Source organism: Gossypium hirsutum, chromosome D05 (assembly GCF_007990345.1).
Source record: "Gossypium hirsutum isolate 1008001.06 chromosome D05, Gossypium_hirsutum_v2.1, whole genome shotgun sequence".
In the NCBI taxonomy this organism is placed as follows: Eukaryota; Viridiplantae; Streptophyta; class Magnoliopsida; order Malvales; family Malvaceae; genus Gossypium; species Gossypium hirsutum.
This window is the reverse complement of record NC_053441.1, coordinates 37,193,608-37,211,056: the sequence shown is the minus strand read 5'-3', so window position 1 is coordinate 37,211,056 and position 17,449 is coordinate 37,193,608. Positions and strand designations below refer to the sequence as shown.

Genomic DNA, 17,449 nt, shown 5'->3' with positions numbered 1-17,449 from the left:
ATCGCGATGTTAGGTTGATTCTCGTTACGACGTGGTGGCTATTTCGGCTTTTCTTCAGTAATCGTAGCTGCACCAGTAATCGTTGACCCTTGTAGAATGTATAGGCTACCATTTTTTTGTCCTCTTATCATAACAAAAGCCCCATGAGAAATTTTTAAGTCATTTGACTCAATGGCTATCCTACAACCCTTAGAATCCAAATTCCCAATGAGATAAGATTTTTCTTTAAATCAAGAACATATCTGACATCTGGCAGTGTCCAAATAATTCCATCATGCATCCTAATTTGTATTGTTCTAATTCCGGATATTTTACATAGAGAGTTATTCCCTATCAATACAACTCTACCTTCAACTGAACTATACGTGGAGAACCAACCCTTTTGGGATACATGTGATATGAGCTCCCTGAATCTAATATCTATTCGGAAGTAAGATGAGAGCTTTCGTTCATTGACCCAACAAGAAATTATCACCTTTGTCCTCGGCTACACTAGCATTAGTAACTTTGGTTTTTTACTTATCTTTCTCGTTGTTTTTGGCATCCTTTTTGATTTTATTTTGAAGTTTCCAACATTCTGCCCTAACATGACCCACTTTTTTACAATAGTCACAATATTTGTCACGATTTATGGATTTGGACCTTACTTTAGACAAGTTTCAATTAGTCTTTCTGGTTTGTTGTCTGTCTCCTGCAACTAGAACTGAGGCTTGCCCATCTGATTTTTTGTTTGGGCCAAACTCGTTGTAAAGTTTATCCTTACTTAGAAGATTCCCCTTCACATCCTTGTACGAGAGATGATCTCTCCCATAAATCAGAGGTTCCCTAAATTTTTTATAAAAAGAAGGCAAATAGATAACAACAACATATCTTAATCCTCGTCACTAATCTCTATTTCGAGATTTTTTTAAGTCATTAAGAAGGGTAAAAAACTCATTAATATGAGTTCTGATGGACTCACCTTTGACCATTCTGAATGTGTAGAGACGTTATTTTAATACTAACATGTTGGCAAGAGATTGTGTCATATATAAGGCTTATAGTTTCTTTCATAACGTAGACACTTTCTCCTTCAAAACCTCCTATAAGACATTATTCATGAGACATAATTGAATAGTGGATAGAGCCTTTTCATTGAGCTCTTTCCATTTTGATTAGTCCATATCTGCGGGCTTATCCCCTCTAACGACCTTTCTTAAACCATTCTGAACCAGTCTTATCATCATCCGAACTTGCCACAAATTGAAATTTCTAATTTCGTTAAACTTCTCAATATTTAACCTTCATGCTGCCATATCTGAGCAAGTTGACTACGAAAATTGAACTAGCTCTAATACCAATTTGTAGGGGATAAATTTGATTCAACAACAAACAAAGTGAAGAAAATAAGAACCAAAAAGATTGAACAAGCAAATTTTATGTGGAAAAACTGCTCAAAAGGGGATAAAAAAGTAATGGAAAACTGAGATTTCACAATAATAAAAAAGAGTACAAAAGATAGAAAGAATTAAAATAAACCCGAAGCCTCACAAGAAAAACCCTTCGAAAGAAAGAAAAATTCACTCAATCTAAATATTTTTATCATTATGTAAAACCTAGAGTAACTAAGGCCTATTTAAAGGCTGAAAGTCATAGCATATATGACTACAACAACTCTATTTTAATTAGAGTTCAAGTGGGAAACTAAAAACAAAGTTTAACTAGGAGAAAAAAAGCCAAAATAAATTTTTGGTCAAAATAAAATGCATTCTCCCACAGAAACAAAGGACTATACGTTCAATATGAACTACAAAAGACATGAGAAAGCTTCGATAACATGATTATTTATGTGATTCAAAAATGTATGTATATGTTTATTTATGTATAGTTTTTCACATATGAGATGCTATGAAATGAAAGGAGAAATGTCATGAATTTCATGCCTATAAAATCAATCGAAATATTAGAAATATGACCCAACTTAACATGACAAAATTCTTTTGAATGACATGTGAAATATTGACTTTAGCTTGTTAATTAAATATGTGATCTATTGTATGCTTGTATAGTTAATATTTCTATTGCTTTGAGTTCAAATTGTGTTAACACCACTGACCATCTAATGCTCAGGATGCAAACATGTTTGTTCTGTATGCAAATATTGACAAAGTTAGATCATGATTGTTTAGTTCAAAGGCATCCAAATGTATTGCAACTCAACTCATTAAGGTCCTTATAGTGTTTCTAAAATTTCTATGGTAATGACTATCGCGTGTTAAAATAGTATGCAAATTGTGCAAGTATACACGTCAAATCAAGTAATATAATGATAAGTAAGATCATCTCCACATGGATCAGATAAGACTAATTTGGTTAAGTTTGTGTTATAAAGTATCTGCATTATGCTAAGGCAAAATAATGACATAAATGAAATGGTAATCAAAATAATGATGATGTGTGCAATATATAAACAAACAAATATTTAAAAATATACTATGGCAAATATACCAAGAAAAAAGTGAAAAGGTTTACGCTGTTGATTGGGAAGGCTGGGATTACTAGAAATCTACCCTTATAAACCAATAATGCCTCCGCAAATTCTTAATCAACTTACTACTCAGAATGGATTTGAAATGGTCTGCTTCTTTCGAGAGCAAGACCTTAGGATACCTCACCTAAGGAAATATATATGTCTATAGACCTCAGATGAGAATCCCAGTACTGATTACTCATCACTCTGTATGAACACTGCTCTATGTTTAGATACTACTATAGGCATTTTATCGAACACCCACTCATATCAATCAATTGTGGTCTAACTAACCTAACCTTTACAGAATTAGATTATGTTTATAAGCATATTGTGCATTCATCTATGTCTAGAGATTGCATGCATGCAATTTGAAAGAACAAATTGAATGAAACATTAAAATAGATCAAATTTTGAATGGAACTCACTCATGAAGCTAAGGTTTTTGGCTTAGAAGATGGATGGAGCAAACAACTACCTCTTTAGCTACTCAGCCTGTTACTAGAGTGGTGTGCCCTAAACTACTTTCTTCTCCTCTTTTTAACACACTCTTACTTAAACCTGCTTTTCTAATCAATACCACAATGGAGTAAACAAAATATTGCTGACCTATTCGGTAATTTCAAGCATTGGAGTGTTGGAGTGTTTCATGGCATTTCTTTGATTTTTCTCTTGATTTTACTTAAACTTTGTCATTTTATTCGTGATTGAGTAGTTTAATTTTACTAAATTTAGCTTCAAGAATCTCTAAGTTTATTAAAAGAAACTTACAATAGACTAATTGTAATTGGAATTAGGACATTCTACTTTTAGGGATTAAATTTCAAGCAACTATCCTAAGCTAAACTCACCTAATTCACTGTCACAATTTTCTAGGTTTAGTGAAGAATTAAGCTCTTTATCGAACATCATAAGCAAAAATATACTCATCACAGTCTAACAATCTTTGGAATTTATGTATGTTATGACAAAATAAATGACAAAATGAACGGAAAATGAATAAAAATACTAAAATGAACATACTTAACTAAATATGTAATGCATCTTATATGCACAACACACCCCCAAACCTAAGGGATACACTGTCCTCAATCCATGAACAAACAAGAATCATAAATGCAAAAACATATATATATAGAAAATGATATGACAAAAATAATAAATGCATGATGGAATGAAAAGAGAAACAAATGGCAAAAAAATTATGAATACTTGGAGTGAATTTTTTTTTAATTTAATTAGAGCAAGTGGATTTTTGCGCAGCATGCTTGTAACGCGTCTTCTGTTTCAATGAATGGATTGGCACATCATCCTCTACATTATCAGATTTGGTGAAGTCATCAATAATCTTGTTGATCTCACGATCTTGCTTTGTCATTTGTTCAGTTAATAGAGGTGGGACAACAGCAGGGCCATCCGCAAGTGCTGCATAAGTTGGGTTAGCTGTTTCTTTGCATTCATTATCAGGTGCAATACCAACTGATTCAATTTTGTCATCCTACGCAAGTTTCTGTGCTTCTTGTCCTCCAACGACAGGGTGTATAGGTGCAGGGTCTGTCTCACCGGCCTCTGCTTCACCTTTATCTTCATCTACATCTAAGTGTAATTCCTTTAGGAAGCTAGGAGACGCAGGCATAGGCCTGGTGAAATTCTTTTGCAGGGACCTCTTTATCACAACGTCTCTCCTTTCTACATAAGCCTAGAAGATGGCCATTTATTCCTGTGTCCGTGCCAAGTCTATAACAATCCTCAATTGTTAGGTCTCAAATAGAGTGAATCGCCTTTGCAAATCTTTGAATGAAGTGAGCACTTGCTGCTCAAAGACACTATTAGAGGTGGATGGGGTTGTAGTGGCATAGGTTGGGGTAGAAGAGGTAGAAGCAGAACCAGAGGGTAGATGTCATGGCAAATCCTCCTCTGAAAACTTTGCAACAATTTGCTTCATAATGGCCCCTTCATTTGGAATAACATCTTCATTGGCCTGGACAAAGACATTCATACGCTAGCATAACGCGGTGATGAGAGAGGGAAATTAAGGCTCCCTAATTCTTCTGGGCGTACCAGTAGACTTCTTTGAATATAATTTTTACTACATTTATCTTACTTCCTTTTATGATGGAATAGAGCAGCAACATCCACTCATTAGAAATCGTGGAGTTATGAGTGGAAGGAATTAGGCATGTTTTAAAGAAGTGGTACAAAACCCTATAGTTGGGTTTCAAATGGGCCCTCTCTACAGTGTAACAATCCTGTCTTGACACCGTCCATTTAGTACCTGCTACACATAGGTATTGAAGAACTTGATTCAGACCATTCGTAGCGATTGTAGTGGTAAACTGAGTGTGTTCATTTTGAACATCAGATAGACCGTACTGAGTATTGATGGACTATTCATCAAAGAGCACTGATGCTCTCTGCACATAAATAAAAGCATTATTAGGATAAGTAAGATGAGCATAGAACTCACAAACCACATTTGTCAAAACATCTTCTAGATGTAAATAGAAAACTTACCATCCAAGTTGTTCTACTACAGAAGAAATAGACTCATCATATCCCATAAAGGGCTATTCTCGAAAAAAGAAGCTTTTTTTCCAAGCAAAAAGGACGCTTGGAGATATTGTGCATGTACCAATCTATTGTTGTTTGGTTGAAAAATGTGCGTGGTGGAAAAGTAGATGGTTGCGGTAAAACGTTTGGCCATTAGGAGAAGGTAGAGCAAATGGTAGACAAAAAATGTGAAAACTTGCAGGAGTAAAAGAAATACAAGTAAGTTTGGAGAAAAAGAAAACTAAGGTTAACTGTAAAAGAATATGAAACGATTTGGGTAAAAGAAAAATAACACGACGGCAAAGTAATAGGGTGATGTGGACGAGTGGATGAGTGGTAATATTGGCTTGATTATGGTGTGATTGAAATTGGAGGGAAAGCAAAAACTAAAAAATATATATTTGGAAAGCCAAATATTTAGGAAACAATAGCCGATGGGCCAAAGAGCAACGTAGGGCCTGAACCCTCTATTACCATAAAAAACACAAATACCTGCAATACAAAATAAAATTTATTAAATCAAGTAAATGAAATATCTAAGAGAAATTAAAAATCGGCAAAACTAAAAATAAAAAGAAATAAACGAGACGCTGAAGTTAAACATCTCGGAGATCAATGGACTGTTTATCTTAAGTCATAGGAGCACCCCCAATAATGCTTCAAGCATTGCCCATTTATTTTAAATGTGAGCCCAGTCTTAACATCTTTAACATCCACATCTCCATGAGGATATATGTGGGCTACTTCAAAAGGTCATGACCAGCAAGATTTTAATTTGCCCAGAAACAATTTGAGCCTAAAGTTGAATAAAAACAACTGCTGTATGGGTTCAAATTTTCGTGGCATAATCCTTTTGTCATGCCAGCGCTTGGTCTTTTCTTTATACAGTTAAGCGTTCTCGTATGACTGAGCTCGGAATTCATCCATTTCATTCAGCTCTAATAATTGTTTATGTCCAGCAGTGATCCAATCCATGTTTAGCTTCTTAATAGCCCAAAATGATTTATGTTCCAGCTCGACAGGTAGATGGCAAGGCTTCTCATAAACCAACTTAAAAGGTGACATCTCCAATGGTGTTTTGAACGCAGTATGGTAAGCCCATAAAGCTTCATCCAGTTTGGATGACCAATCCTTGTGAGTTGGGTTCACCGCTTTCTCCAAAATCTACTTAATTTCTCTATTAGAACCTTTAGCTTAGCTATTTTTTGGGTGATGATATGTCATGGCAATCTTATGTTTCACCCCATACCTATGCAAGGGATTAGCAACGAATTTGTAATCAAAATGAGAGCCTTTATCACTAATAAGTGCGTAAGGTGTACCAAATCTTGTAAAGATATTTTTGTGCAAGAACTTCATCACTAATTTGGCATGATTAGTAGGGAGAGCTACAGCTTTAACCCAATTTAATACGTAGTCAACTACCACAAGTATGTATAAATTTCTCTAGGAGGGTGGAAATAGACCCATAAATTCTACTCCCAGACAACAAACAACTTAATCTTTAGAATATTTTCAGTGGCATTTCATGCCTCCTAGAGAGGTTGCTCGTCTTTCGACAACAGTTACATCCTGGTAAAAGTCATGAGCATATTTGAACATGCTCAGCCAACAAAAGCCAGATTGAAGAACCTTAATAGCAATTCTCATACCTCCAAAATGTCCCCTATAAGGAGTTGAATGACAATGTTGCAAAATGCTTTGAATTTTTTCATCAAGGACACATCTCCTAATTATTTGATCAGTACAATACTTGAATAAGAAAGGCTTATCCCAATAATAGTGTCTGCCATCGTGAAGAAGTTTTCTCCTTCTTTGGCTATTGAGATTAGGGGGCATCAACTCACTCACACTAAGAAATTCAAGATATTGGCATACCAAGGTAATGCCATGGCAACTAACAATTGCTCATTTGGGAAGTCTTCCTTAATGATTTGAATATTGTCATCTTTAAGTCCACCTTCCAATATCGACAAGTGATCAACCACTTGATTCTCAGTCTATTTTCTATCTCTAATTTCTAGATCAAATTCCTGCAGCAAAAGTATCCATCGAATCAACCTTGGCTTGGCATATTTCTTGGCCACCTAATACTTGAATGCAGAATGGTCTATATAAACTGTAACCTTGGTACTAACTAAATAAAATCTGAAATTTATTAAACGCGAATACCACAACCAATAACTCTTTTTCAATGGCAGTGTAGTTGAGTTACGGGTTTGTTACTTGCATAATATATAGCATGAAATATTATGTTTTTCCTTTGCCCCAATACTACACCTATCGTAAAGTCACTGGCATCACACATAAGTTCAAATGGTAGTGTCCACTCCGATAGTATTACAATCGGTGCTGTCACCAATTGCTTCTTCAATTCTTCAAATGTTTGCAAGCAAGGTTCATCAAAATTGAAGGGTCTATTATGCTCTAACAAAACATAGAGAGGTTTGGATATATTTGAGAAATCCTTAATAAAGCTTCTATAAAATCCTGCGTAGCCTAAGAAACTCGTAATGCGTTTCACAGTGGAGGCAACAACTTTTTGGTCACCTCAATTTTGACTTTGTCTACTACAATCCCTTGCTGTGATATTTTTCCCAATTCAAAACAAGATTATTTTCTTCACAGTGACAAAGAACAAATTCTAAGTTCTTCAAGCAGCTCTAGAAGGTACTACAAAACTAAAAGAAATTGTCCATGAAAACTTCCAGAAAGTTTTCCACCATGACCAAGAATATCGCCATCATGCAACCTATAAATTTTGCTGGGGCATTACACAACTCAAATGGCATTCGTATAAACATGAAAGTTTCGTATGGACATGTGAAAGTGGTCTTCTCTTATTCACTAGGAGCTATGGCAATCTAGTTATACCCTGAATACCCATCCAAGAAACAGTAGAAGGCTTTTACATCTAATTTATCCAACATTTGATCGATGAATGGAAAGGGAAAATGGTCCTTCCTAGTTGCCTTGTTAAGCTTGCGATAGTCCATGCATACTCTCCATCCCATGACAGTACGAGTTGATATGAACCCATTGTTATCATTGCTAACTACTATGACACCTCATTTCTTGGGTACACATTGTACAAGGCTTACCCACGAACTATCTGAACAGTGTTGAGCCACTTAACTATCTCCTTCTTGATAACTTCTTTCATAATTGGGTTCAACCTTTTTTGTTGTTCGATAGAATTGTTATGGCAATCTTCCAACAATATCTTATGCATGCATATAACAAGGTTGATTCCCTTAATGTCGGCAATTGTCCATCCCAACGCCTTCTTGTATCTCCTTAGAACATCTAGCAACTTGACATCTTGATTAGGTGTCAATTCTACAGATATAACTACTAGTAGAGTGTTGTTGTCTCCCAAGTAGGCATACTTTAAATGCAATGGCAAAGGCTTTAACTCTAGTGTGGGAGGTTCCTCTATAGAAAATTTAGAAAGTTTAAAAGAACGATCTGATAAATTCAAGGATCCAAACTTTTTCCCTAGTCTATCCATCAATTGCTTGGTCTCCATGACTTCACCGAGTTCTACAAGCGTTTCTGCTTCACTTAGCTTAGATAGATCATCATCATCATCATCAAAATTATCATGACAAAATTTTGCAAACTTCTCCTCCACTACTGTTTTGATCAACCCAATGGCGTGACACTCCTCATTTTCATTAGCACATTTCAAGGCATCGAATACATTGAAAGTAATTTGTTGACCATTTACCTTCATTGTTAACTCACTTTTTTGCACATCAATTAACATTCTACTTGTAGCAAGAAAAGGTCTTCCAAGAATAATCGGCACATCTTTATCAGCCTCACATTCTAAAATAATAAAATTGGTTGTAAAAATAAATTTATCTCCTATTACCAGTACATCTTCAAATTTACCTTTCGAATGTGCGTAAGATTGATCAAGTAACTGCAGCGTGACTATGGTGGGCTTGTCTTCTCAATTCCCAGTACTTTAGGGTAGACATAGGCATTAAATTTATACTTGATCCTAAATCACATAATGCCTTTACCAACATAATGATTTCCAATTGAACAAGGGATAGTAAAACTCCCTAAGTCCTTTAACTTTGGAGGCAATTTGTTCATCAGCATCGTTGTGCACTCTTTAGCGAGAGCAGCAGTTTCAAATCCCCCCAATCGTCGCTTCTTTGACAATTTATCCTTCATGAATTTTACGTAATTGGGCATTTACTCCAAAACTTCCACCAATGGTAAGTTGATATAAAGTTGTTTCAAGACATTCAAAGATCTCTTGAACTAAAAATCTTGCTTGAAATTCTAAAATCACTGAGAAAAAATGTGGCAGTGGCATTCCTTCAAACAAGTGATATTGTTTTGCTGTGGCATTCAGTTTGACCATATGATTTTATTCTACTGCATTGTTCTTTTGTTTGGCCTTTTCAGTTGTAGGTTGATTTTTAGATGGTTCAGCGATCTGTCCTTGATTATGACTCGAATCTTCCTCTTCAGCAGTGGCATCTCTAAAAACTTCATTCAGCTGAGTACCACTTCTGAGAGTGATTGCCTTACAATGCTCCTTCCCTTGTGATCTCGCATTCTCAGTATCACTTGGAAATGCTCCTTGTGGTCTCGAATTTAGAGAATTACGGATTTGTCCCACTTTATTTTCCAAATCTCTTAGGGATGCAGCTTGACTCTAGATCACGGAGTCACTTTTGACCATGTATTCCTTCAACAAAGTTTCAATAGCTGAAGAAGATGATGCTGAATTTTGTTGAACATTCTGCCGCGGCATAGGCTGATTATAACCAGGTGATGCACTTACGGTATTCTGTCTAATAACATTATTGGAATTTCCCACTTTTTATTATTCCAGCTAAAGTTTGGGTGTTGATTCCACCCTAGATTGTAGGTGTTGGAATAGGGATACGGTTGAAATTGCTCATGTAATACACAGAGGCTGAGTTTGATGCACATTCATCAAACACATGATCTTCCCCACAATAGATACAGAAGTTCGGCTGATTTTATCTCCTAAACTATAGTCAGTCTCTCCATTATTTTGATCATGTTAGCTAAAGATGATACCTGGGATATTAACGAAGTGATTTCATCGAGGGCTATTAATGAAGTGATTGCATCGAGCTCTACAATGCTAGTAGCTCTTCTGCCAGCCCCAATTCTCCTGGTAGGATATTGACAATCATTATTGGCTATCCTTTCCAAAATTTCATATGCTTCATTATAGGATTTATCCAACAAGGTACCATTGGAAGAAGCATTAACTACCATCCTTGTATGCACGTTTAACCCATTATAAAACATTTATATCTGTGTCTAGTGGTGGATTCCATGCATCGAACATTTCCAAAGTAATTCCTTAAATCTTTCCCAAGCTTCATACAACATCTCATCTTCTGATTACCGAAAAGATGTGATGTCATTACTAAGCTTGGCATTCATATTAGGCGGATTATAGCCTAGCAAAAACCTTTGTCAAAGATCATTCCAAGATGCCACCGTCCCTAACAGAAAAGTATTCAACCATTCTCTAGCATGACCTCTCAATAAATATGGAAACAGTTTAAGTCGCAGGGCGTCTTCAAGAACACCCTGTTTCATGAACGAATCACATACTTTTAGGAAAAGTCTTAAATGCAGTCATGGATCTTCAGTAGGCAACCCACTGAACTGTCCTACCGTTTGTAACATCTGAAACATTACCGATTTCAACTCAAAATGTTGAGCTTGAATAGGTGGTTTGACTATCCCTGGGTTCAAATAATCCAGAATTGGTACTATATGCTCACGAATAGGCCTGTCTCGGTCATCTATCACATGAGGAATAAGCATGTCAACATCCTGGCCATTCATATGCAATGGATCTTCCATACCTAGATCATTTCGGATCCTAGCCATATCTCGCAGTTCTCTTTTCCTTTTTGGTAAAGTTTTCTCAATCTCTGGGTCAAGAGGATATTCTTCGTTAACAGGAATGCCTATTCTCATACACTAATGGCAATCCTGGAAAAATTAAAGACAACTAAGTTAGATAAAACTAATGGAATTAGATAAGCAGTAACAAAACTAAATTTTACCAAATTGTCGATCCCCAGTAACGACGCCAAAAACTTGTCACGTGTGAATATAGTATTCTAATGTGCAAGTATACACGTCGAATCAAGTAATATAATGATAAGTAATATCGTCTCCACATGGATTAAATAAGATTAGTTAGCTTAAGTTGTTGTTATGAAGTGTGTGAATTATGTTAAGCTAAAACAATGACAGAAATGCAAAGGTAATCAAAATAATGATGATGTGCGTAATATGTAAACAAACAAATTTTTGAAAATATGCTATGGAAAATATAACAAGATAAAAGTGAGAGGGTTTACGCTATTGAATGGGAAGGTTGGGATTATTATGAATCTACCCTTATAAACTAATAATGTCTCGGCAAATTCTTAATCAACTTACTGCTCAGAATGGATTTGAAATGGTCTGCTTCTTTTGAGAGCAAGACCTTAGGATACCTCACCTAAAGGGATATATAGACATAGACCTTAAATCAGAATCCCAGTACCGATTACTCATCACATTGCACGAACGCTACTTTATGTCTAGAGACTATTATGGGCATTCTATCAAACATCCACTCGTATCAATCAATTGTGGTCTAACTAACCTAGCCTTTTCAAAATTAGATTATGTTTATAAGCATAATGTGCATTCATCTATGTCTAGAGATTTCATGCATGCAATTCGAAAGAACAAATTGAATGAAACATTAAAATGGATTAAATCCAAGCTTCAACATTAATGGAAAATTCAAGTATCATCCAGTAATCTCAACCCAATGAGATTTAACTCATGGGTTGGTTAATAAATCAAAATTCAAAATATCATTCAACATCGTTAACAATTAATTTCGCAAAGAAGTAATTTTAAGAAAATAAAGGAAGAACTTCAAGAAGCTTTCCCCGATCCAGCCCTCAACTCCGGTGAAACAATGCCTTACAAAGACCAGGCTGACTGCCTTTTTCTTCTCCCTTGTGTTTTGCTCTGCTGCTTAGACTCTACTGCTACCCTCAATTTCCACCTCAAGATCTTTCCTCTGAGAAAGGCTTCTCCTTCCTTTTTCTCTCTCATTTTTTCCTCACTTTTTATAGGGTAGATCCCCCTTTCAGTACACAATTTTTCCTCCCTCTTTTTCAGGTAGATCTTTCTGGTATAAGTACAGCTGACTGAGAGTGGCACGAATTGAATGCTAACTCAATGTTTTCCTAGAATTTCCATGGCAATAATGTTGGCAATCCGTCCAACATTTTGCCATAACAAAACTTCACTCATTCATTTCTTTACTTTATTCTACACCTGTCATTCAAACACAAACAAACCCTTTCCACCACAAGTAAAAGTAACATAATAACATTTAAGCACAATCCAAGCTTCATGATGCAATGTTCTAAAAATACTAATATAATATCCTAAAATGCAAATACATCTACTTAAATACAAATAATTAACCAAGTTTAGAGACTTGAAATATAACTCTTTCCAAGAGTTATCAACGACATGTACCTAGGTTTAGACAATTAGAAAGTCATGTATGATATGTTTAATTGAAGAGATTGTTGGTTAAGCATGATGAAATTAAAAGTCTAAATATTATGTTATGTATGTAAATGATTAGTTGCTTGTTTGTCAACTATGTTAACTTGATGTTTAAGTTTGGTAACTAATGAACATGGTTGAGTCCATGATGTTTGGTTGAGTATGTATGAGTGTAAATAGTGATTGAAACTTGATTTTTAAGTACTACAAATCTTGGTTTTGATATGTTAATGTTTTTGGACAAATTAAATGAGTTTTGGGTTTAGACAAACTTGTATAGGTATAAGGGGTCACTTGTATTGGTACAAGTCAAATAATATATCCAATGCTACAATAACATGTACTTATATCGGTACAAGTACCCACTTGTACCGATAAAAGTCAGGCAGAATAGGATCTCTCCATTATTTTGTGCTATTTTGACCCTCGGGGATCCTTACTCGATCCCGAACACTTCTGATCACCTAGAAACCAAACTTAAAGTGTTTTAAATCGATTTTAAAGATCTATAAATGATTTTAAAATATTTCTAAAATTTATAAAAATATTTTAGAAGTTTCTTTCTTAACTTAATTATTGATGAATAATGTTTGAGTTTCTCTGGCAACATATTGTGACATCGACATCTCGCACTCGAATCTAACAACCAAGTCGAGTGCGCGGTGTTATATAGATAAAATTTATCAAGCTTTTTTTCCCTTTAAGGCAAAATTGATAATTTATAAGATAATATTTATGTTTTACTTTCTAATACAATAATCAAACAAAGTAAAATATTCTTATTATATGCTTTCCAATTTATCTATCAAATATTACAATATTTATTAGTTAGGTTTTTTTATAGGGTGAAAAATGAGAGTGACAAGATTTGAACCCGAGCCAACTAAGTTAGGTTATAAAATATGTTTAATATGATTATTTAATAAATGTGATAATTAAACTCAAGTTAAGTTTCGAGTCTAGATTTGTACTTCATTATCAGTATTAGTTGGCCAAAATAAGAATAATATTAATTAAGTACAAATCATAAGTATTGGAAAATTAAGTGTTGAAAAATTAAATATTGAATTTAGGTTATAAAATATGTTTAGTATGATTATTTAATAAATGTATATTTTAAATAATGATCGTAAATATAATATAATGTTAAAATATTTCATTTTATCTAAATAATGTTAAAATTTGATCGTAAAATTTTTAAAATATAATATAATGTTAAAAGAAATAAAGTAAAATGAAATAAACTGAAAATGTTATTTGATAATGGTGGTAATTATAGTGACAACTTTTAAAGTGAAAATAACGAGAACCAAAATTAGTCGACTAATTTCATTCAAAAAATTTTGAGATTTTTTTCTTGATTGATTTCAAGCACTCAGAATTTCAAGCATATCACAAGAAAAACGAGGTAACTTCTAAATTTTTATGCTTAAAATTCTTTTGAGTACTTGAAATCAACAAAAAAAAATCTAAAAGTTTTAGAATAAAATGATCAACTAATTCTTTCAACGAAGAAAAACAAATACCTAACACTCACATTGATTAATCTTATAATAAGCCTAATCTTTTAATTTTCATTCCATTTTTTTTCTAAAGAAAATGAAATTAAATTTGAAAGTAAAGATCATTATTATTTTTTTACTTCAATTACACGGTGAAAGAAAAAAAAAACTTGTTGGTTCCATTTTAATAAGCTAAAATAAATATAAAATCTAAAGTTAAAAAAAAAAGTTTTTTTCAGTTAAGGTTATTTTGATTCCCATATTTGATAAGTTGGTCTTAGTCACTAATTATTTTTCAGACCTTTTAAGAAACCAATGTTATCATGTGGTTTCTATTACTAAAACATGATAAACAAAAAATTTATCATGTGGTTTCTATTAAGGATTTTCAAATGTATGTAAAAGATTAAAACACTATAGTAATAATATTTTTCATATATATAAAATTTCAAATCTATCTAATATACTCAAATTTTGATAAGCATAATCTAAGTTTATAGAACATAAAATAAAACTATTGAATTGTTAAAATAAAAATTATATACAAGTGTGTAAACCTTTTTCTTTTTTCTTTTTTTTTTGAGTTAGTGTAAAACTATTTTTTTACATTAATCCATTAATTTATAGACAAATGTACAATGATCCATTAATTTCTCATTCTATCTAATGATGAAACAAGAACAACCAAAAACTCTTAAGCAATGAAAATAATTTCCATTTTTTCATAAGGGTTATATGGACGAACTCAGGCAGGGACAAGAAGAATCAACTCAATATTTAACATGCCATTAGAAATGGAAAACAAAAAGCTAACAACTTATCTGAGTGCTGCTATTCTTCGTGATTTACTCTCCTATGTACATAAGCGGGAAGTGCCGATAAATATATCCAGAAATGAGTGTTCATCATAAGTGTTCATTTCCTTTCAATATGTTGTATTTGCAGAGGGGGCATGTCGCATTCGTCTTGAGCCATCTCAAGATGCATGTTGAATGAAAATGGTGGTTGCAAGGGAGAGAATGGAGGTCAACACCATCTTCGTATGAGCTTAGACATATACAACACTCCTACAAAAGGAAGAAAAAGGAGAATGTTAGTAAAGCAATCATTCAAAAGAGTTTTAGTTCAGCAGATACTAAAATGTCGACGAACTCGTTTGCCAAAAGAAAACAAGAACATTGAATGCATCACTGGTCCTTCCGTCTGCCCCGGGCTAGGGAAGTAAGGCCAGAATCAAGAAAAGTAGATAAAATTCAAAGGCTAGTTCCCAGTAAATGACTGTGCCTCTCTCAGCATTTGAGATTGGCATAACCGGACACGTTAATAATGGCAGTGTGCACAGATTTGTCATCTATCATTCTAGCAATAGTCAGATTTATGCATCAAGACAGCAGAAATCTAAGTTGCTCCGACTCTTTATTTTTCTTGAAGCATTCGTGTCTATTGCATATAGAGATAAGAGTATAGGGATATGATCCTCCTTTTCCAAATGCATGGAAACCTTGGAAAAAATTGAACACACGACTACTCAACACATACCCATGTCTGACACTCACCCCTGAGTTTTAGTGTATTGAATCCTATGTTACTAGGAGTTCAGTATATGTTAGATACAAAGTATTTGTCCTACACGGTTATGCTTAACTTTAGTTTTTTAAGTATTTGAAGGATCTTTGAAAGCTCATATCTCCGTATCCATATGGATGCTTTAAGAAAATTGAAGAATTGAAACAACAAAGATTTCAAACTAATACCAGAACAATGCAAATCTATGATAAAGTTGTAACTTACAGCATCCTCTGGTAAGAGTAAGTGCTCATTTGCCAAATATCCACCGCTCATTTCTACAGGAACCATTTTCCCTGCCCCCACACATGGCATTTCGCCGTTGTTTATAATCTGAAATCGATATTTCATCAGGACACTCAGATCTGCTTCTGCTGCACCTTCCTAATCAATAGCACAAGAAATTAAATATATGACTTAGCTATGAACGATTTATTCAATGTGTGTGTGTCTGTGTGTGCGCGTTTCTAAGTACCTGTTTGGCAACAGCATAAAGAATTGCGACGATGCAGGGTAAGCAGCAGCAGAGAGCGATCCCGATCAAACATGCTAAAACAACACAAATGACTGCAAAGAACACATCGAATGCCAGAAAAACCACAACCAACCTGCACATATATCGCACAATTAAATATCCTAAAGTCTTTCTCTCCAACTCTTTATTTCTCTCAAAGTACCAAATACGGAGAAATAAATTGCTTGGTGGAAGAACAGGTTGGTAAAAAGACATACCAGTATAAGCGTGGAGCATTTTGCAGAAGGATATCACCACCAGAAACAACCCAATAGAAGCCTACTATACACCAAAGAAACGATACCATTGTGTTCAAGGATTCACATCGTTTAGCTACACTGTCAATTCATTAGCAAATCCGTGTGAGAATAATATAGTTTAATCACCCTAAATTTCAATTTCTAGACATAATATAGCTCCAATGTAAAGAAAATGCAACGCTTTCATGAAAATAAATTAAAAAAAAAACTGACCTAGATTGATTTGAACCAAAAAGACTCATTTCAATTCCATCTTCTTCATCTTCACTATCATTAACATGCTCGGCAGCAGCGTCTCCTCTCTCCTCATCGACGGCAGATGTTGTTCTTGTGTTGCTCCACCTATACTCCCACAACACAAAAACAACATGCAGCATGCACAGCAAAGCGTAGCCGCAAACCCACAGCCTAATAGGAGTATTCGGTTTCTCATCCATCGTAGACGGTAACATCACCACCGACAACGCCACGAACGCCGCGTTCCACATCATGTCCAGCGCCACGACCGACTTCGAGTACCCGCAGTCCACTCTCTGCTCCTCCTGCTCACGAGCAGCCATCTCCCTCGCGAGCACCGGCCCTCCACGCCGCCGACCCGGCATTGCAAGCTGAGCGGCGGAAGCAGCATCCGAGTGGCGGGGGCTGAGGAGTGGAGCGTGAGGATCAGACGGGGCGGCGGCGGGAGTTGCTGGTGTTTCGGTTGAGTACGTGGAAGACATGTGGGAATTTGATTTCGAGATTCTAAATTCTGCTGGGGTTGAAAGAAGGGGAAAGTAATGGAAAATCATTTATAGAAATGGAAAGGGAATGTTTGAATGAAAGAGGTGACTGCTTAGAAAGAGATTCTGTTTGGTTTGGTTTGGTTTTCGATGGTTGAAACTTGAAAGAGGGTATTACTGTCAGTTCGTTTTCTGTTCTTTTTGGTATTCTTTTCTAATCCCAATTGTTT

General features: G+C 34.9%; 1 protein-coding gene and 1 non-coding gene across 2 annotated transcripts; one reads left to right on the top strand and one right to left on the bottom strand.

The window, feature by feature from the left end:
- The first annotated feature begins 10,388 nt into the window (after positions 1-10,388).
- LOC121218033 (small nucleolar RNA R71) lies at positions 10,389-10,495 on the top strand. The gene has a single exon (XR_005914305.1). It is a non-coding gene; the product is annotated as a small nucleolar RNA R71 (small nucleolar RNA).
- Positions 10,496-14,925: 4,430 nt separating this feature from the next.
- On the bottom strand, positions 14,926-17,449 carry LOC107903944 (E3 ubiquitin protein ligase RIE1). Its single transcript, XM_016830169.2, has 5 exons — positions 16,714-17,449; positions 16,459-16,578; positions 16,202-16,334; positions 15,952-16,110; positions 14,926-15,227 (listed from the first exon to the last, which is right to left on the bottom strand). The coding sequence occupies exons 1-5, from the start codon at positions 17,286-17,288 to the stop codon at positions 15,066-15,068; spliced, it is 1,149 nt and encodes a 382-aa protein (XP_016685658.1). The 5' UTR covers positions 17,289-17,449; the 3' UTR covers positions 14,926-15,065.

What these genes read in the sequence shown, in the direction of transcription:
- LOC107903944 (XM_016830169.2), bottom strand. Translation starts at nt 17,288, where the DNA reads ATGATTTTCCATTACTTTCCCCTTCTTTCAACCCCAGCAGAATTTAGA. An exon ending in AATGCTCCACGCTTATACTG is followed by an intron (nt 16,335 to 16,458) that starts GTATGTCTTTTT and finishes ATATATGTGCAG; the next exon opens with GTTGGTTGTGGTTTTTCTGG. An exon ending in TTTATGCTGTTGCCAAACAG is followed by an intron (nt 16,111 to 16,201) that starts GTACTTAGAAAC and finishes GCTATTGATTAG; the next exon opens with GAAGGTGCAGCAGAAGCAGA.